The sequence below is a fragment of the Aspergillus versicolor genome (genome assembly GCF_001890125.1).
Source record: "Aspergillus versicolor CBS 583.65 unplaced genomic scaffold ASPVEscaffold_8, whole genome shotgun sequence".
Taxonomy (NCBI): domain Eukaryota; kingdom Fungi; phylum Ascomycota; class Eurotiomycetes; order Eurotiales; family Aspergillaceae; genus Aspergillus; species Aspergillus versicolor.
In genome coordinates, this window is record NW_024467531.1 from 1,700,153 (window position 1) to 1,719,985 (window position 19,833).

Below are 19,833 nucleotides of genomic sequence, written 5' to 3' on the forward strand. Positions count from 1 at the left end.
CCTGTGGTGACGAAACGCCACACTGGGGAAGCCGGGGTTGGGCGTTGCGCACCCCAGATCCATCTTGTCGAGTGCTGATGTGGAGTCCACATCCCGATTCAATATCTAGTAATGAAATTACGGATAGTGAGTAGCTCGGAGAATGATACACCGAGTTCCCCTTTGTCTAATGCTCCCTCCACATACCGATTTCGCAGGTGGCGCTGTCCTAGCGTTCTAGGAACATTCTGATTGCTTTCCTATCCCTGTTCAACAAGGATCTGCTTCAGACGCATAAAACTGTGGCTCCCATGCCACTAGGTGATGCGAGATCCCTAATATCGCGTGATGGCGGTTTGAGCTACTAGCAGAGGGGTTTCCTAGTCCAATCTACCCTACATCAAACAAATGTAAGCAGGGTTTGCAAGTTGCGGAATGTCCCCAAAGGAACTTTAGGCGTGATAGGAGTTCTTCATCTTAACCCAAATGCTGTCTAATTCGATATGGGTCAGGGAACTTACATAAATCACGTTATAGAGTCATAATCTGGACAGCTCTGAGCAGGGTGGTCCGCTGGCCCAGGATGCTGTTATAGATTGTTAGCTAGCATAATAATTTAAATTGGACCTCCACGACTAGTCAAACATACACTCGTATTACCTATAGGTCTGAGCGGGATTCCTGTCAAGGAACCAAGCCCCCACCCCCACCCCCGCCCCTGTAGTGAGGGTCTTAGCCCTGTAGTTATCAGCGGCTCAGCTTCTGAGCGGCGATCTCGTTTCAACAGGTCTAGTTCAGATCTGATGGAGCCGAGCCATATCGCCGATATCAGACCTACCTTTGCGAAGATACCCACCGCCGACCAACCTTGGCTTCTTGTCCCATTTGATCACGTTGAATAATCACGCCAAACAGGACATTCTCTAGTTGTGGGACTCTTAGCATATAGACAGCGTTACCGCTATTCTACTTATGACGGTTTCGCAGGGTCCTGCAATGGCTGCTCTTATTGCCACGGTTGTTCTTACTGTACTCTGGAGAGGTCGCAAGATATGGCAAGGTCTTCTCACTGAAGATTAGTCCTGCTATTATCCCCTATTATATAGATCTAGCAGACAGTAGATAGTATATATATATATTTATTATAGTAAGAATAGTAGAGGCAGTAGTAGGAATATATGGTCCAGGCAGGTAAGATTAATAATACTAGCCTATAGCTACTTGACCCAGTAGGCTGAGTACCTATAGGGGTAGATCTGGCTGGCTTATTAATATTATCTATAGTTAGAATACTGGTGAAGGTTTTACCCACGATTAAATTGTAGTACATCAAAACGCAACGTAGCAAACGATTCCTAACAGAAAAGACAGCCCCAGACTTCCTCCAAATCTCCATCGGAAATCGTCCGGCCAAAGGGTCCACCCGCTAGATATGCCTCGGCTCCTTGTCATGTCTTGACTGTCTCTTAGCAGCGCCGGGCTGCTAGGTAAAGATCGTGCTGGGGTTCTCGTCCATCATTAATCTCCATTGGTCTGCTGTAAGCCAGCTTTGCAGCAGTTGTAGCTCTTCGGCCACCTCGACTGGGCCCCGGAGAGGAGGAAGCTCGCGACCTCCAGGAGTACTGTCGCAATGCGGCCAGTCGCTTCCCCAGAGTAGAGCATTAGGCTCTGTCTGTGCGAATGCTTCAATGATGGGCTGCATAGCTTTGGTATTGCCCGGGCTCCTTCGGTACAGTGCAGAGACCTTGACGCTTACCCTCTTCGTGTGGAGTAGATCCAGAAAGGATGCAAAATCAGCGCTCCCCGCGTCAGCTGGAGTAGCACATGCATTATGATCCGCAATCAGGTGGAGGTTAGCCAGGGCTAGATCTGTAAGCAACCTCGTTTTGAGAGCTGCCCATGTCCGGAGTGGTAACTGCGCAGAGACCGTCCAGCCTAGGGTCCCGACGGAGTAGGAACGAGACAGTGACTGTAGGAGCATGTATATGGAATTTATATCATCACCCGGCCCATTGTGAAAGCCGTGAATGCGGATTGAACGTACGCCTAATTTGTGCAGGGAGTCAAGGCTAGTCGCATCCGGCTCAACCCAGGCCGCCTGAATTGCAATGGTGCCCCGAATGACGACGTCCGGATGGTGTCTTTGACAATGCGATAGAGTTGCTACTAGCCCAGAGTATCCATCCTCGACTGAAGCCTGCACAACCATAACACGGCGGACTGCACTGTCCTGCAGGAAAGACTCCAATAGGGCGGGGGGTGGAGTGTACACGCGACCTGGTCTGTATGGGTAGTGTTCAGGATCCCAGACGTGAATATGGCAGTCCCATCGCGTAGACAACTTATTAGTTTGCATTGTGAAGGATACTCGGTTGTGATGGAGAGTGGTAGAGCAACGGCTGATATCAAGCAGTAGAGACACGGAAGATTTCCGATGGAGAATGTGCACCGGAAATCCCCCGAATGCCTACAAAGACGACGCCACTTCTTCCCAGTAACAGACTAATAACAGACTGAATGCAGACTCCGGACTCCGCCAGGGATGGCTGCCAGCACCCCGACGAGGGACCGTCCGACTCCGATGTCCGCCAGCTCGACCCCCTCCAGGCGCCCCCAGGCCTGCGAGCGCTGCTGGAAGCGAAAGCAAAAGGTTTTCTCTCAGAATCCAGTATCCACTTCCAGGCTAATTGAACCAGTGCGACCGGTTGATTCCCACCTGTTCGGCCTGCATCGAGGCCAGCGCGCAGTGCAGCCCGCGACACATCCGCGTCGAGTCCTCCGAGGACAACAGCGGCCTGTCGCATGCTGCTCTGCCTGGCTATGTTGACTCGCTGAAGCAGCGGATCCATGTTCTCGAGTCGCTCTCCCAGCGAAAGCGGCGGCGCATGGCAGAGGATGACACCGAGGATGCGACGCCGTCTGTGGCCCCCGACAGCCATGCAGGCCTGGATAGCTCGGTGCAGGCTGCCATGGGGGAAATTGGATTCCTCTCGCGCAGTGCGATGGCCGAACCTCGCGACGGTGCAAGCGGATTTCCGCGACAGCTTGAATTGAGCGAAATGCTGCAGGCGATGCTGAGCCTGAGCGGCGGCAGCCCATCGCAGTCTCGCAGCACCGACGAGACATCGCAGTGGAATTTCCTCGCATTCTCGGATCCTTTACAGGCTCTCAACAAGGGGAGTATGGCGTCGTTTCTGGATCGCTTTCTGCAGCAGATCGGTATGTTCTACCTGCACTTCGACAGGAAAGAGATGGAGGAGCAGTACGAGGGCTTCTTCGCTGAAAGCAATGGGCCATCTGATGCAGTCGACTCTGCGCGAAGTCATCGTGATTTCAGTGTCTATCTCGCTCTTGCTATTGGCATGCTGCTGTCTCCCCAGTCTGGCCGCATTGACCTGCTGGCCCAGAGCCTGCACTCGGCGGCCGTCAAGCTGCTGCCCAGGATCCTGCAGTCAGGAAACTATCTCAGCTTGGTTCATTGTCTGCTGCTACTTCTAGTATACTCTATGTTGAGCCCGAACGGAGGGTCCTCATGGCATCTACTTGGATTGGCGATGAAGAGATCGATTGCTTTTGGACTGCATAAAGACCAGGAGGGCGATTCTCCTCTGCCGGTCGAGATAGTCACCAAACGGATGTATCTTTTCTGGACTTTATATCTCCTTGATCGCACACTGTGCACCATCATGGACCGACCATTTGGCATTCAAGATGAGGATATTTCGCTGTCACTCCCACACCAACTATCCCCTGACGATGAAGGCAGGGACGCCTTCGAGCTGCATCTGCTGATGCATGCGAAACTCGCCTCGAGTATCCGCGACAGCGACGAGCAATGCCCGGTGTTCCATTATAGAAACATCTGCTTCTGGCGAGAGGTCCCCAGGGAGCTACGCCCATTCCTGGCCTCGAACGAGGTCGCAAGAAGCCATATCCACCGACTCTCCTGTCGGGCATTGATCCAGATCCTGCCATTGTACATCACAAGCCATACCCATAGCGACTCCATTCCCGGTTCACATCAGTTAGAGATCGAGCATGATGTACGGAGTAGCTGTGAGCAGATGATCGAGCACATGTATCGTAGCCTAGACCATGCCTCGTCGGTCACTGCGTTTACAGATGGCTACGATATATTTGCCGCTGGAGTGGCCATTATCTGTATTGGGAGTTTATCTCCACCGGCACATACTCTGACAGACGCCGGCGTAGTTAACAAATGCGTTGCCATCCTCACAGCCCTGGGAGAGCGCTTCTCTGGCGTCAAGGTCTTCCGGAGGGTCTTGCTGGCGGTTTCGGACATGGCCCTGGGGAGGTCGGACGACATCTCGGTGTGTATCCCACCATTACCACAACCATATTTCAAACTGACTTGAGTAGCTATTGCAGTGCCTCCCTCCCGAAATCCCAGATGGGATGCGCCTGCTGATCCAGGACTTTCTTCGGAAGTGGTCCGGACCCAGTCCGACGATGTGACGCGCCTTTGGACAGGGCCTGGGGCATGTCCGACGGGGATCGGAGTAGAGGAAGATATATATGAATGACTCGCAGGTACTGGACTTCGATCGCCTGTGTTGATATTCGCTATCGATATTTGCAATCCACAAAATGGCGCCTGGAATCACCTACTCCCCGGAGCCGGCATCCCCAGCCCCTGTGTCGTCAAACAAGCGCACTGTCTACTTGCTAGACACACTTCACCCTGACGCCGTCGAGCACGCAAGGACACTCTGGAACGTTGTAGCTCCTGGCGACAAGGAGTTGAACAACTGGAGGGAGAACGCGTCGGCAGTAGTCATCCGGGGGTCTTATATCACGGCAGACGATATCGCCCGCTCTCCCAACCTCATCGCGATCGGCAAGCATGGTGTCGGTATCGACAAGATTGACCAAGCTGCCTGCGCAAAGCGGGGGATTAAAATCCTGAACACGCCCGGTGCGAATGCCAGAGACGTGGCGGAGCTGGTGGTTGCACTCACAATGACCGTTGCTCGAACGATTCGATCTATCACTACACGACAGATGACTGCGCCGGTCCCTAAGGAGACATGCTCGGGGTTAACACTACACAAGAAGACGGTCGGGGTTATTGGCATGGGCAATATTGGGCGCACTGTCGCAGAGATCTTCCACCGGGGGTTCGATGCAGAGTTGATTGCCTACGATGTTTATATGCCGGAAGGCGCATGGCCTCAGCTACCGCATCGCCGCGCGCAGAGTATACAGGAGGTTATTGAACAGGCCGACGTTGTTACTTTACATGTTCCATTGACTGATGAGACCCGAGATCTCCTCTCGTACGCCCAGCTGCGACAGATGAAGCCTGACGCCATCCTTATAAACGCGGCCCGGGGAGGCATTGTCAACGAGGAGGATTTGACACGCGTTCTGTCTGAGGGTCATCTCTGGGGAGCTGGACTGGACTGCCACGAGCAGGAACCTCCTTCAGTCGAGAAATATGGAAAGCTATGGGAGAATCTCAACGTCGTCAGCACGCCGCATATCGGGGCAGCCACAAACACGGCGCAGAGGGCCAGTTCAATGGCAGCGGTGGACAACCTGTATCGTTATCTGGCTAGTATTGAGCAGCATTAAACATAAACAATAGAATACCAATTATACAATTACAGTGCTTGATGTCTAGTTTCTCTTCCTACTCTTTATCCAGTCCATCCCAGCACAGTGCCATTTAACATGCTGGACATTCCCCTTCAAGCTGTCCGTTATAAACAATGTTCGACCGTCTTCACCCCCAAAGCAGCAGTTTGTGAGATTCTTTCCTCCCTCCGGCGCTGTGACTATCCTCGCCTTGGGCACTCCCTCTGCGTCTACGACGAACACAGAACCAAGACTGGGGTGGCAGATCAGGACGTTTCCCTCCTCGTCAACCTTCAGTCCGTCGGGCCCTGCATTTCCAAACGACTGGAAAAACAGTCCAACTTTTGTAGTTGTTCCATCGGCGTGCAATGGTAGACGCCAGACGGCATTTGCGCGGGTCATGGCCACGTACAAGAATCTCTCGTCCGGCGAAAGTGCGAGGCCATTGGGAGAGACTCCATTGGACACAAGACAGTCTAGCTTTCCAGTTGAAGACAGTCTATAAACACACCCGGTCGGGTCTGTGAGACCTGTTTGGCCCTGGTCGGTGAAGTAGAGGTCGCCATTAGAAGCAACGATCAGGTCATTCGGGCCCTTGAATCTCTCGAGATTGCGGCGAGTAAGGAGCGGTGAGGTTTGCCCTGAACGAGGGTCAAACTTGAGAATTCCCTATATTTACATTACATTAGATTTAGTATAGTGAGGACGATGGATGCAGGGGCGTACCTGCTTGTAGTCTGCCACAGCAAAACAGCCATCCGGGAGCAGGGCGAGTCCATTCGGCTCTCCATCATACCTCACACACTCTGTAACCTGCTTCTCCGTGTCCAGCCGCAGGATTCGGCCGTAAGGAACGTCCACGAGGTACAGAGCTCCATCTGGGGTGCAGATCGGGCCCTCCAGGAAGATGTCCGATGCGGGCCCAGCGAAGCCACCACGCCACTCGGTCGGCTGACCTGTACAGCGCAGCGAGTCAGGAATGTGGAGATAAACCTCCGCTTGGATTGTCGGGGGTGCGGGATAGAAGTTCATGGCGGAGGAATGTGTCTTGCTTAGTTTGGGCTGGGTCGTCGTCCCCAACTAATACTTCTCCCCCAGGCGGATTATTTCCGATACTCTGGGGGAATCGGACATTCGCGTCCCGAAGCCGTTGGAGCAATACCGGTAGTGTGGAGCAGTGCATCTTCTCTAAAGTATCTTAAAGGAATCCAAGGATGTATCCCAATTCTCGGCATCCTTGACTGCTCTGCTCCTTTCTGACCTGACTGGGCCGCATACCATGGGACTAATCGCAGATACGAGGAAGGCTTTGCGCGAGGCACCCAAGGGAATCTTCAATGCCTATGTATTTAGCGTGACATGGATCTTTGCCTTGGCTGGCGTGGCCAAGGGCTTCGACGAAGGTAAGTGAGGTTGATAAACATACCATCCTGTGCTAATAAGGCGAACTAGGCAACATCGCGTCCATCGTCGTTCAGTCACACTTCAAGCAGCAATTCGGGATTGACCAGCAATCAGAGGCTGAATACGCAGACACGAAAGGATGGATCGTATCTATTGCCACTGCTGGTGCCGTATTTGGCTGTCTTGGTGTACGTGCTTGAACATCCCATGCAAAGACAACCCAACTAATACCGGATGCAGGTTCTCCCACTCAATGACCGGCTGGGCCGACGCTGGTCCCTGCGATTAGGGACACTGATATACATTGCCGGCGTGCTAGGACAAGGGCTATGTGACGGAGACCTAGGAGGGCTGTATGCGTCGAGGATCATCACTGGCATGGGCATCGGAGTGACAACGATAGTTCCGCCTGTTTATATCTCAGAAATCGCGCCCAAGGCCATACGAGGTCTGCTGACGCTTCAATATGCTGCCTGTCAGCAATTGGGGGTTGTCCTGGGCTTCTTCATCAACTACGGCGTCACCAGGAAATATACCGGGACCAACACTCAATGGATGCTCCCAACACTCCTCCAGCTGCTTCCGGCCGCCCTCTGGGGCCTTGGGACATTCATTTGCCCAGAATCGCCTCGATGGCTGCTCTCAGTTGGTCGACGAGAAGAAAGTGCCGCCGTGCTGTCTAAACTACGCCATTTGCCTGTCGAGCATCCGGTCGTGGCTGGTGAGCTGGACGGTATGGAGGCTCAACTCCTGCACGAACACGAGTCAGTTGCTTCTGCGTCCCAGTGGCAGCTGCTTAAAGAGACTCTGATCCCCGTTGAGAACCGTCGCCGCTTCTTCCTTCTGTTCATGGCCACGTTGTTTAGCCAGTGGTCGGGGGCCAACGCAATCACCCAGTATAGCCCGACCATCTTTGGATATCTGGGTATCGTCGGGGACGAAGCGACTTTCCTAGCGACGGGAATCTACGGTGTCGTCAAGTTCGTCAGTACTTTGGTATTCGCTGTGGTCATCGTGGACTTTGTCGGCCGGCGACGGTCACTCTTGACAGGAATCACTCTGCAAATCCTCACTCTCGCCTTTGTCGGCGCCTATCTGGGAGCCACCAAAGACATGAGTACAGACGATATCAAAGCCTCGCCTAATGCAGAGCGGGCGTCGACTGCAGCAATCGTGGCTATCTACCTGCACGCCGTCGCCTGGAGTATTGGCTGGTTCAGTATCCCTTATCTGATCGGCCCAGAGATTTTTCCCACTCGCATCAGGTCCTTAAACATGTCCATCTCGATGGCGCTGCATTGGGCATTCTACTTTGGTTGCTCAAGGGCAATGCCTAGCCTACTCGCCGCGACTCACAGATGGGGCGCGTTCCTGTTCTTTGGCATTATTTGTGTAGTAGGGCTCGTTTATGTTTGCGTTGCTATGCCAGTAAGATGCATTCCCGTACATTTTCTGCTCCAGGCCAGTGCTAACAATTTTAACAGGATACCACAGGTAGATCTCTTGAGGCACTTGACAAGCTGTTTGAGAGGCCCTGGTACACTGTGCACAAGGTCGCCTATGCCAGCAAAGATGATCTGCAAATGGAGAGTCCTGGAAAGGACTTGGGCAGGAAGGAGGATGGCAGGGTCGAGCATCTGGAATCTGCGTAGTCCTGTCAAGTCCCGTTCCCAGTCTCAGCTGGAATATACGGTGTATATAACACCGGATTCTATATCCGCATGGTGGCATGATTCATCTTGCCGGATACAGTGTACTGACTTGTCAATAACGAGTTATATCTCATATAGATAATGCATTTCCATATAGTTTATTTAGACACTCTGGAGAGGGCTGCAATAGAAGAGTTGGAAGGGGCCTGCTGTTCCAGTGGATAACTGGCACTGGGCCCAGCAAGAGCAGGCTATAGTTATCTTCCCTGGCTATTCTACCAATATTTCGAACATTTATTTCATACTAAAGCAAGCAATATTGTATTTCCATCCCAATTTCAATCCTGGACCTCCATCGTCGAGCTGAGGTAGCTAAACCACGTGCTATAAACTGCGTTAGACACCAGCATCCATAGTCAGATACGATACATACCGGTATGAAGAGATAAGGGACCAGACGCTCATACTCCGTCCATGCTTTGCCGTACTTCTTCCTGCACTTGGCCACATCCCGCATAGTTCGATGGGCGATCATGATCACGAAAAACACAGAGTAAAACCAGGGGAAGGGGCTGTCAAATCCGGTGATAAGTCCCCAGGAAATGGCAAAGAAAGTGTCGCAGGTGTAATGGATTTTGCGAGCGTAGCCATACCATCCGTCGGCCAGGATCTTCTCGCCACAGCTGGTGCTGATTGTTCGCGGATTATGTATCTCCTGCCAAGGGAGCTGAGGGAATGTCTTTCGTTTGACAAAGGTGCCTCTCTCCATCAGGCGGAAGGAGTTCTTCTGGCTATTGGTCGTGTCCCATACATAGTAGGCGAACAGATAGGAGGCGTAGAGGACACCCAGAGCGTACTTGTTCCATGCATAAGTCGCAGGGTCTCGATTAGCCAGATACAGCGTACAATGGCAGTAAGACATAGGGACGCCGGCGAGGTTCCAAAAGGTCAACATGAATCCTAGCTTCTCGTAGTGCATATCCCAGCTGGTAGTGATCAGATGCTCCCCCTTCGCACAGGCGTTCGCGTACAGGAAATGGGCCATCACCAAGAACAAGACTTCTCCAGAGACATATCCATACTTCTCATACTGTCGGGCAGCGGCAGCACTGCTGAAGCCTAGCAACATGAACCAGGGAATGCGGACTTCGTAGAACATTTTGAAATCCAGGATTCCGAACAGGCGGGGGTTCAACTCGGCGCCCATGAAAAAATCATAAATCGGATAGCCAGTTAATCGATGATGCGTTCCACGGGCAAAGGCAGAGATATAGGCGTAGATGCTCATTAGAAAGCCCGAGATGATTGCAACCGACATCAATGGGCCGAACTCGTCAAGGAAGGTGTAAATCTGGAATTTTCCGGAGGTGTGCAAGGCGATCATAGTGAGTATAGTCACATACAGGCTGGCGTATGCAGAACAATGGTACTTGAGCTGCCTGCCTCCTTCGTGGGCGATGGGCTTTCCGTACGATTCGAAGCCAGGAAGTATAATATAGCATGCGGCCTCGAAGACGTAGTAGGCCCAGTAGATGCGCCATGCTCGACCGCTCGGATAGGCACCCGTGTAGACGAGATTAAAAAGGTGCTCTCCAAACTCTTTCCAGGTTTGATTATCGTGTGGGAGTGGAAGATGGCCATCATAATACGTAGCGCCAATCCACATATAGTACATCAACAGGGGAAACCCAACCATTAGGGCAAGACAGCCCACAGAGCCTCCAAACTCAAAGTTTCCAGAGTCGTCCACTCGAGGATCATGGATGTCGGTGCACAGATTCCGCTTCTCATCGAAGTCGCTGAGTGGCTTTGCACGCCGAAGGCGTATGTTCTCTGGGAGGACGTCCATCGCGAGGTCGCCAGTGCTATGAGCGATACCAGAGAAACAAAAACTGGCGTTCAATGAATGTGCAGGATGTGTTAAGTTGAAATAATCATCTCTGATCGAGGGAAAGCAGAATGGCGGTATAGGCTGGATGATACGATGCAAGGAGGCTGCATGGAGAATGTCGCGTCCCTCACCCAAAGTGTATGCAAGGACAACCAAGGAAACGAATAGAAGAGCAATGACACAGCTGCATCTTTTAGTCTCTACGGTATGGATACCAATCCGTAGACCACAGATATAGACACAACTGTTAGGAGGTCTGCCTTCGCAGCACAGCCAGCCCATCTGCATCTGCGAAGTGCGCAACCCCATTCAGCCGGCGTGAATAAGCCTCGACCCACGGTAATCGCGGCTCTAAAATACTCAATCTTGGGTGAAACCGTAATTGACCAACCAAAGCAGGCGCCAAGGTAGTTATGTGATGAAACTCGCGCCCAGGCACGCGGCTGAGGAGGGCTGAGCCAGGCATGCTCGAACTGTTACAGCTGGGAGGCCTGACAGCCAAAGTGCTTATAAAGGCTGCAGATTCGATGGTTTCAGGTTATACTCCATCATATCTCAATCAAATTCTGTCCTGCCAGATGCTATCGTCTCAGTCCAACCGGCAAAGGGCTTTTACCAAGCGGTCTCGCACTGGATGTCGGACATGTCGGTAAGTCGTGATTGACGGTCAATCTGTATCTGTTCTCACTTTGCTTCAGTGTTCGACATGTCAAGTGCGACGAGGCCCCGGGTGGATGTCGTAACTGCAAGGCCAATGGATGGACCTGCGGGGGGTACGAACAGAACAGACTGCCACCTCGCGCTCAGATATACGCATCATCGTCGTCGTCGTCGTCAACGCCATCTGCCCCTCTGGTAACCGGGTTCTGCTGGGCGATAACCACCGACGAGAAGCGATGCGTCTCGTTCTTCCTCCATCACACTATTTCAAGCCTCACGAGCTACTATGACTCGTCGCTGTGGAATAAGCTGGTCCTCCAGATGTGCTGCGAAGACTCCGCTGTTTTCCATGCCGTCGTTGCCCTAAGTGCCGTCAATCAGGACCTTGCGAAACAGGGTTCATCGTCAGGCGCTGTTGCTATCAGCTCATGGCGCCGATATGCCTTGGAACAGTCCATGAGATCGTTTGCGCTGCTTAGCAAACGGCGCACAGCCCATGATCCTCAGCTGCGTCAGGTTGTGTTGGTTTGCTGCCTCTTGTTCGTGATATTGGAGCTGGCTTGCGGTCACTTCGACGACGCCACCATACATCTGCAAAGCGGTCTCGCCATTTTGAAGGAGATGAAGGTCCAACGCAAGGTAGTGGGTGGATCAGGGGGCTCTGTCGAGAACAGTCTGCTCGAGGCCTTTCTGCAGCTCGAGTCCCAGGCCACGCACTTTGGCGCCGTACAGCCGCCTCTCTATATTGACCACGAGCTCGTCCATGAGCAGCGATACGAAGCATACTTGTATGAGTTTCGCAGTCTTCAGGACGTCTGGCAAGCGTTCAACCCTCTTGCCAACACCACCTACCCCTTTTTAGAGGAGTGCTCTGCCAAATCAGACGCCGAAATTGCAGCCAACTATGGGTATTTCCATGCCAAGCAACAGCGACTCCTGTCGTGCCTCCATCAATTCGACTCGCATCTATCCCAGTACCTACAGAGCTTCTATCATCGACTTACTCGCAAAGAGCAGCGGGGTGCGGGTATAATCCAACTGTTTCACCGGACAGCAGTGCTAACGGTCAAGACATGCCTGTATGCAAGGAGCCGCCCAAAGCCAGCTTCCGTTGTTGCTGAATACAAGGACCTGCTATCCAAGGCATTGGTGATCATCGACAAGTTCCCAGAGCGTCCATTCATGACGGTTGATAGTAGCATAAACCCGACACTGTACGCTATAGCCGCGCGGTGTCCCGACTATGCAGTTCGTTTGCGAGCAATCGATGCTCTTCGAAGATGGCCACACTCGGAGGGATATCTGCATTCGACTGTCATAGCTGACTTTGTTGTCGAAAATATGAAACTCGGACTGCGCGAGCTATGGCAGAAGGTGCAGTCCGACGACTCTGCTCTCCCTCCCGGGGTGCTCTTTGAAACGCGCGGTAAAGGCCACCCGATTGCACATATAAGCGATATCAGTGGCAATTACCGCTGGATTCTTCCCCTCGATCCTGACCCAAATGTAGCTGAGGCGCTGCTGTCCATTCGGTCTGTTCGAGATTGGACCTGCATTCGCGCATCTGGCATGTTTCTTCCCAAATCAACTGCAGATGGCCAACCCTCTTCATCAACTTGAATGGCTCCAGCAGGGTTATTTCTGTTCCTGTCTTGAGAATTGTTGCCCCTGCCAAGGACTGCTATCGCCATCTCTGGCCAGTTGTTGGATGGGAGCCTGCAGATGAATACGAGCAACCCTGCAATCCTTCAATAATCCCCACCGAATCTTCGTATTCGTCGAGGTTGGTTGGAAATTTCTGTTTCCGGTTCAAAGGGGGTTACTCTGTTGTTCCTGAATGTTCTTTCCCATGTTTTCCATCTCTAGCAAGAGACCATGTCGATACCCAGCTCCTCCTACCAGAGTTAATCAATGTCCTCTATTCTCTTCCTGGCACTTGCGGTGCTGCTGCTACTCAAGGTCGCTGCGATTGAATTAATCGACCCGCCTGATGGCTATGAATTCGCTGTTGGCGAGCCGACAACGATCAAATGGAAGCCCGTTGCTTCAAACGGGACAGTGACTCTGGAGTTTATGTGGGGGGCAGCCATTGCCTCTGACGATGGAGATGTTATAGCATGTGCGTCTTATTCCTTTTCAATATTCTAACATGATAATGGGCTGAATCTCATCTTTACCTCGTCTAGCCGAAATCCCAGATTCAGGGCGCTTTACCTGGACTCCGCCAGACGATGTCAAGGACTTCGACAACTACACCATCTGCATATATCCAGACCAGCCGCCGCAGAACTTCGACTGTCTTCCGATTTTCTCGATTGATGGAGCAGGCGATTCCAAGTCCAAGACTTCTTCTTCGGCCACCCCCTCAAGCTCCCCCACCAGCACGCCCGAGCCGACACCGAGCGAAGATTCGAATCTGGATGAAACGAGTAACGGCCTAACAACAGCAGCCAAAGCCGGTATTGGTATTGGCGGCGGAGTTGGTGTTGTTGTTGTAGTAGTAGTGGTCTTTATTGGCTTTTGCTGCATGAGGCGTCGCAAACAGACCACGCCTGGAGATCAGTCCTTTCCCCTTACCTCGAATCCTAATCCAAGCATGACGAAGAATGCGCATGGATCAACAATGGAGCTGCATTCCAACGCGTCCCGCCCAAATGTAAATGAGTTGGTGGGTAACAGTATCGGTGAGCTCCATGGGATGCAGCAGTATCCAACCGAGCTCTCAGGGGCTGGGCTGCGCGAATTGGACGGTGATATGAGGCGCGCACATGCACGACCTCCAATCGAGCTTCCAACTATGGAGCGGAGGTTTGTATAATGACTGCTTAGATATGTTATGCTGGCTAAGTGGTGCTGGGAGTCTGTCATTGCAAGCTGATATTCTCAATATATTCATACTCATGTCATATCAATGAATGTCGTGCATCAGCTTAACCCATTTACATTGTTGGTTCATATCCACACGAATCGTTCGTCATTCCAACACCTCTATCAAGTAACATATCTCCATTCAGACACGTTTCCACTGGCTGCCTCAGCTTCGTCCAACTGCTTGTTCTTTCTAGTGCACCACCACCGGGCTGCAAGACAAAATATTGCCGACAATCCACACCCGGCAATGATGATCCCACCGCCGGTCTGATATCGCGGTTCCTGAGATCTAAGGAAGAAGTACGGCGTAAACCAGTGCGAGACGGAAGAGACACAGTTGGCTATGGCAACCAGCGCAGCTCTCTTTGTTCGCGGCCGTGGAACGACTGTGGTTTCCCAGGAAATTTGTATCTGGATTATGGTTACCTGCGGTCTGATATTCAGTGATAGGGAATCTTACGTTCAGTCCTACAAACGGTCCAGTGCAGAGCAAGATTAGACTGAAATACCGAGCTCCCAAGTTCAGAGTTGAGATCATGAGGACCGAACCGGCCAGTGCGACCAGAATAGGCACTATGATATGGAAACAGTGCTCGCCGAACCTCCCTGACGACCAGGATATGGCGAGCGTGGCGAAATAAGCAATAACATATGGCGGAGCCTGGACGAGATATGTCACCACCTCGCTGAACCCAAGCGTCTCGACGATCTGCACTCATTAGCATGTTATCTTTGGTTAGGCGCTTAACATACCGATGGAAAGAAGTCCTTGAAAGACTGGGCAATGATCAATGAAAAGTGAATCGCCGAGAACAGCCAGGTAAACGGATCCTTGGCTGCAAGAATCACTCCACCCCAATAATCCCCCTCTCCCTCTCCTCCTTCGAGGACTCCACCGGCAGAGACAGCCTGTCGATACTGGGCCATCGCCGCCTCTTCTTCAGAGAACCATCTTCGGCTGGTGTTGTCGGGGAAGTTGGGCAGGAAACGATAACCGAGCAGGGCAACGATGATACTCACGATGCCTTCAAGGAGGATGAACCACTGCCATGCATGGAGCTTCGCGATTCCGTCCATGTTTGTGAGGATTGCTGCCGCGAGAAGCCCGGAGAACACATTAGAGATGATGTTCCCTGCATGCCAGATCCCCATGCGGAGAGGCGACTCCTTCTTTGTATACCACGAAGACGTGAGGAGAGAAACTGCAGGGACAAATGGGCCCTCTGTGAATCCAACCAAGAACCGGCAGAGGCAGAAGCCCCAGCCTGTTGTGAGTGCAGGCATACATATGGTCACTGCAGACCAGGCCAGCATAATCGAGGGCATCAGGATGCTTGGTTTGCCTTTGGCGATGATCACATTGGCTGGTACTTGCGAGATAATGTAGCCAACATAAAACAGAGATATTCCAGCAGACCAGGTCGTATCTGACATATTCAGGTCCTCCTGCATGCCGGCAAGACGGGCATTCGAGACGTTAATGCGGTCAAGGTAGCTATATAACAAACATGTAAGTGAACGATTCGGAGTCAAGGGCTGTCCATCTGCCTACCTCATCAAGAGCATCATCGTCACGCAGGGAAGGAAATACCAGTCCAGCTTGCGAAGGACCGCCTTGTTCAACCTCTCCAACTCCTCCGGCGACTTGTCCTGGAGAATTGGGAAATGGACCAGCAGCCGGTCTGCCTCTGATACATCCTCCAGGGCTTCAAGGGCTGCCTTGGGCTCTCCATCGTTAAACGTTGCTTTGGTATCTGTAGCAGGCATCTTTTCGAAAACTGCTGCGATGGGTGAAGAGCACGTCTTTTTTCTCTGCGGTCAGGGATTCCCCTTTATAGACCTTGTTCAAGTGACAGCACCTGGAGCTTCTCCGTGTCCAGCCCCGGTTTTACTCCAGATCAACGTGCCCCAAGGGTCTCCTTCCCCAGAATATGCATATTACGGGCTGGGACATGGCATGACATCCATCTATGGAGCATCGCACGTGTCCGACTTGGCCATCAGCAGTGGTGGCAGTGCAGTCTCTTCTGAGAAGTGACAGAGGAAGAACGGGAAATCTCCGCATCCGCAGAATATTTGGTATTTCAGTCGGTGAAGCCATCGTCGTGGAGCCCCCCCGCCTTGGGGTCCGACTTGGCACTTTCACTGTCGGAAAAGTTCCGTGTACATGATGAGTGTTTGAACTGGCTGGAGTCTGCGAAGACCAGTACGATTCATAAAAACGGTGCACGAAGGAAATTGAACTATGTGTTTTGAATAATTTCAACCAGTTTGGGAATTTCATTAAGCGAAATGTTGGTTTGGGAGAGGGAAAGATGCACTACAAAGTGGATACAGGAATATATATCTTTCAGCCGGATAACAACAATTCCTCATCGAACCAATTTCTACGGCCCAACAAGCTTATATTATCGATAGATGTCTATGTCCCGAATATTTATATCCATAGAAACTCTTGAAATGCAGATTAACTCCAAATGGACTTATCTGGGGGTCGAAAGGTAAAAGAAAAAAAAGTGGTCGACCGGGGGTTCGATCCTGGATGCCGTTCAAAAAAACATCAAAAATAATGCAATTCCCACTGCACTATTCGGCAACGTCATACAACACCTTATATGTGGTGATGAGGGAGGCCAGACAAGATCCAAGAGCAACCAGATGCAGATGTAAATCCATGCGTCGGTGAGTGGGACAAAGGTAATCGATAATTAAAGAGAGCAGGATATGCACAGTGCTGTACCAGACATAAAGAGGTTTAGTGTTGGGCTTCCGCTGGTGGATAACAATAGGCAGCGCATCAGAGCACGCAAAGACTGCCGGAAATGGGATCGCGGTGCATTAGGGCAGACTAATCGATGCTCCTAAATAAGACGATCAGAACCAGGAATCGGCCCCTCATCTTCCCCGATCTGAACTAATACTCATTTTCTCAATCATGGCTCACGCTCTGGTATTTGGTGCCTCCGGAATCACCGGCTGGGGCGTCGTCAACGCCCTGTTGAGCGACTATCCAACCGCCGACGCCTTCGAGCGTGTCACTGCATTGACCAACAGGCCTCTCTCGGTGGACGATTCGCAGTGGCCTGCCTCGAAGAAGCTGTCGGCCGTCTCTGGATTGGATCTCCTGTCCGGCGACCAGGCCTCCTTCGAGGAATCCATGCGCCAGCGCGTTCCCGATATTGCATCCGTCACCCACCTGTATTTCTTCGCATACCTTTTCAACCCTGACCCGGAGAAGGAGATTCAAATCAATATCGATCTGCTTAGGAGGGCCGTGACCGCAGTGGACAGCCTGAGCACCAAGCTGTCTGTCGTCGTTATCCCCACTGGCGTAAAGGTGGAGTCTCCCAGTCAATGAATGGATTCAACTGCTAACCGGAATTTCTAGACCTACGGTGTCCATCTGATAGACAAATTCCCATTTGCAGACAAGCTGCCTTTGAAGGAGACTCTGCCGGCTATTCCTGAGCCGTTCAAGTCGCAGCTTTTCTACTATCCCCAGATCGAACTGCTGCAACGGCTGTCCGCCGATAAGCCCTGGACGTTCATCGATGTCATTCCCGACATTGTGGTCGGCTTTGTCCCCAATAACAATGCGTACTGCCTGGCACAGTGGCTGGCTCTGTATCTCAGTCTCGTCGCCGAAATCCATGGCAAGGGCACGGAGGTAGTCTTCCCTGGCAATAGCAAGAGCTGGACCATCAAGAGCAACGACAGCAGCCAGGACATTATTGGCCGGTTCACTGTGCATGCCAGTCTACACCCAGAGACTACAGGGGAGCAGAGATACAATGTTGGCGACAACGCCCAATGGTCGACCTGGTCCGCCAAATGGCCTGTTATCTGCGAGTACTTTGGTCTACGAGGTGTGCCGCCCCCCGCCGAGGGCTCTGGACCGAATCCCAGTGCGTACGTACAGGAGAACAAAGACAAGTGGTTTGAGATGGAGAAGAAGTATGGATTGAAGACCGGCAGGGTGGGAAATGACCGCAGCTTGACTGCCGTTCCCAACTTCCTCATGGGCCAGTTTGACTTTGACCGCGAGATCGATCTCACCAAAATGCACGAGGCATGGGGCCCTGCAAAGGAGGAGATAGACATCCAGGGCGGCTGGCATACGGCTTTTGATCGATTCCGTGCTGCCAGAATTATTCCTTAGTTTATTGAAGTATCTATTCCTCGATCTAGTGCTATGAATACGTTACAGCAGCAAGCTCTACAGATTACTCCAACTCAGGAAGCTCAACCAAACTAGCAAGCTTCCCCCGCAATTCATTCCTTAGAATGAGGCTTGGAAATTCTGGTGGCGTTCTGGGCAGCTCTTGTGCTGGAAAACGATATCCGACTGCCTGTCCATATCCGCCTTGCAGCACAACTCTTGGTTACCCTTTTGGTCACTCAATCCAGACAGTAATAGGCGGTAAACAAATCAAATATAATACTCTGCAAATTTAGTAGTAGATACCAGAAACAAAGAAATCCAAATGGCGGGCGCACTCCGACAACCCATCGACGTGCGATCGCTGGAGCAATTCATTGCGTCGCATGTACCTGAGGTCCAAGCTCCAATAACCCTCAAACAGGTAATTATCGCTCCATGCATTAGTAGAATGACCTGACGTGATATATAGTTCGGCTTCGGTCAATCAAACCCGACATACCAGATCACTGCCAGCGATGGAGCCAGATTCGTGATGCGCAAGAAGCCACCAGGCAAACTGGTGTCGAAGAGCGCGCACAAGGTCGAGCGTGAGTATCGCATTCTCAACGCCTTAGCAAAGACAGATATTCCAGTCCCCAAGGTATACTGTCTTTGCGAGGATGAGGGCGTTGTCGGCACCCCGTTCTACATCATGGAGTTCTTGGATGGGCGCATTTTCGAAGACCCGACGTTGCCTGGACTTCCTGCGGAGGAGAGGAAGGCCTTGTATGTGTTGGCCAATAGTACTGAATCAATGCTGACTTGATATAGATGGCGCGAAGCGATGGTCACCCTGGCCAGATTCCACCGTATTGATCCTGTCGCTGTTGGACTTGCAGGATATGGGAAGGCAGGGGGATTCTACAATCGCCAGCTCAACACGTGGAGAAACCTCAACGATACTCAAGGCGCCGTGCTCGACAAAGAGACAAAGGAAGCGGTTGGCCGGGTTCCAGGGACTGAAGACTTGCTTCGATTCTTCTCTGACCCAGATTGCCAGCCCAGAGACCGAGTGAGTCTCATCCACGGAGACTTCAAGATCGACAACATCGTTTACCACAAGACTGAGCCCAGAATAATCGGAATCCTAGAGTGAGTAAACTGAAATCTATATTAGGTCAAGAAACTGACGTATTTCAGCTGGGAGATGTCGACTGTCGGCCATCCGTTTGCTGATATCGCCAACGTTGTGCATCCATGGACGGTCAATGCGATCTCGCCCTCCGCTGCTCAGGACCTGTATCTCCCATCCGTGACAAATAAGATTGAGGGATTGCCATCCGTAGCCCAGTGCCTTGCGTGGTACAAAGGCGAAGCTGGGTGGGATCCGGCACCAGAGCTGAAATGGGCCGAAGCCTTCTGTCTCTTCCGATTGAGTATCATCTACCAAGGCATTGCTGCGAGATATGCAGCGAGGCAGGCAACAAGTCCTGAAGCGCGCAAGCTTGGTCAGGCAAGGTATCCATCTGCTGAGCTGGCAAAACAGCTTATTCGAGAGATAAAACTACGGAAAGTAGATGGCGCAAAACTTTAGAAATAGAATGCTATAAATCATTTTATTTATTGGCTCGAGAGAA

The 19,833-nt window shown here is 51.9% G+C and overlaps 8 protein-coding genes across 8 annotated transcripts; 5 read left to right on the plus strand and 3 right to left on the minus strand.

Moving 5' to 3' along the window:
- Positions 1-1,462: 1,462 nt before the first annotated feature.
- On the minus strand, positions 1,463-2,335 carry ASPVEDRAFT_86638 (uncharacterized protein; the record flags this gene model as incomplete). Its single annotated transcript, XM_040817881.1, has 1 exon — positions 1,463-2,335. The coding sequence occupies one exon, from the start codon at positions 2,333-2,335 to the stop codon at positions 1,463-1,465; it is 873 nt and encodes a 290-aa protein (XP_040671048.1).
- Positions 2,336-2,521: 186 nt separating this feature from the next.
- ASPVEDRAFT_55221 (uncharacterized protein) lies at positions 2,522-8,633 on the plus strand (the record flags this gene model as incomplete). The annotated part of the gene is made up of 11 exons (XM_040815037.1): positions 2,522-2,674; positions 2,715-4,310; positions 4,618-5,515; positions 5,624-5,835; positions 6,076-6,206; positions 6,346-6,423; positions 6,448-6,523; positions 6,782-6,980; positions 7,096-7,169; positions 7,222-8,409; positions 8,466-8,633. The coding sequence occupies 11 exons, from the start codon at positions 2,522-2,524 to the stop codon at positions 8,631-8,633; spliced, it is 4,773 nt and encodes a 1,590-aa protein (XP_040671049.1).
- Positions 8,634-9,005: 372 nt separating this feature from the next.
- On the minus strand, positions 9,006-10,482 carry ASPVEDRAFT_86643 (uncharacterized protein; the record flags this gene model as incomplete). Its single annotated transcript, XM_040817882.1, has 2 exons — positions 9,006-9,017; positions 9,067-10,482. 2 exons carry the CDS (start codon positions 10,480-10,482, stop codon positions 9,006-9,008), a joined length of 1,428 nt encoding a protein of 475 aa, XP_040671050.1.
- A 620-nt stretch (positions 10,483-11,102) lies between these two features.
- On the plus strand, positions 11,103-12,804 carry ASPVEDRAFT_86644 (Zn(II)2Cys6 transcription factor; the record flags this gene model as incomplete). Its single annotated transcript, XM_040817883.1, has 2 exons — positions 11,103-11,173; positions 11,223-12,804. 2 exons carry the CDS (start codon positions 11,103-11,105, stop codon positions 12,802-12,804), a joined length of 1,653 nt encoding a protein of 550 aa, XP_040671051.1.
- A 181-nt stretch (positions 12,805-12,985) lies between these two features.
- ASPVEDRAFT_839231 (GPI anchored serine-threonine rich family protein) lies at positions 12,986-14,200 on the plus strand. The gene is made up of 2 exons (XM_040817466.1): positions 12,986-13,303; positions 13,371-14,200. Exons 1-2 carry the CDS (start codon positions 13,096-13,098, stop codon positions 14,000-14,002), a joined length of 840 nt encoding a protein of 279 aa, XP_040671052.1. The 5' UTR covers positions 12,986-13,095; the 3' UTR covers positions 14,003-14,200.
- Positions 14,102-16,255, minus strand: ASPVEDRAFT_44797 (uncharacterized protein). The gene is made up of 4 exons (XM_040813140.1): positions 15,608-16,255; positions 14,809-15,550; positions 14,516-14,764; positions 14,102-14,466 (listed from the first exon to the last, which is right to left on the minus strand). The coding sequence occupies exons 1-4, from the start codon at positions 15,820-15,822 to the stop codon at positions 14,176-14,178; spliced, it is 1,497 nt and encodes a 498-aa protein (XP_040671053.1). The 5' UTR covers positions 15,823-16,255; the 3' UTR covers positions 14,102-14,175.
- A 735-nt stretch (positions 16,256-16,990) lies between these two features.
- Positions 16,991-18,214, plus strand: ASPVEDRAFT_137436 (SDR family oxidoreductase; the record flags this gene model as incomplete). Its single annotated transcript, XM_040807391.1, has 2 exons — positions 16,991-17,392; positions 17,444-18,214. 2 exons carry the CDS (start codon positions 16,991-16,993, stop codon positions 18,212-18,214), a joined length of 1,173 nt encoding a protein of 390 aa, XP_040671054.1.
- A 325-nt stretch (positions 18,215-18,539) lies between these two features.
- Positions 18,540-19,790, plus strand: ASPVEDRAFT_137633 (phosphotransferase family protein; the record flags this gene model as incomplete). The annotated part of the gene is made up of 4 exons (XM_040807411.1): positions 18,540-18,638; positions 18,687-18,982; positions 19,028-19,348; positions 19,397-19,790. The coding sequence occupies 4 exons, from the start codon at positions 18,540-18,542 to the stop codon at positions 19,788-19,790; spliced, it is 1,110 nt and encodes a 369-aa protein (XP_040671055.1).
- Between the last annotated feature and the right edge of the window lie 43 nt (positions 19,791-19,833).

Coding starts and splice junctions, on each gene's coding strand:
- ASPVEDRAFT_839231 (XM_040817466.1), top strand. CDS start 13,096: ATGTCCTCTATTCTCTTCCTGGCACTTGCGGTGCTGCTGCTACTCAAG. Junction 13,304..13,370: donor CGATGGAGATGTTATAGCAT/GTGCGTCTTATT, acceptor TACCTCGTCTAG/CCGAAATCCCAGATTCAGGG.
- ASPVEDRAFT_44797 (XM_040813140.1), bottom strand. CDS start 15,822: ATGCCTGCTACAGATACCAAAGCAACGTTTAACGATGGAGAGCCCAAG. Junction 15,551..15,607: donor ACGATGATGCTCTTGATGAG/GTAGGCAGATGG, acceptor TTTGTTATATAG/CTACCTTGACCGCATTAACG. Junction 14,765..14,808: donor TCAAGGACTTCTTTCCATCG/GTATGTTAAGCG, acceptor TAATGAGTGCAG/ATCGTCGAGACGCTTGGGTT.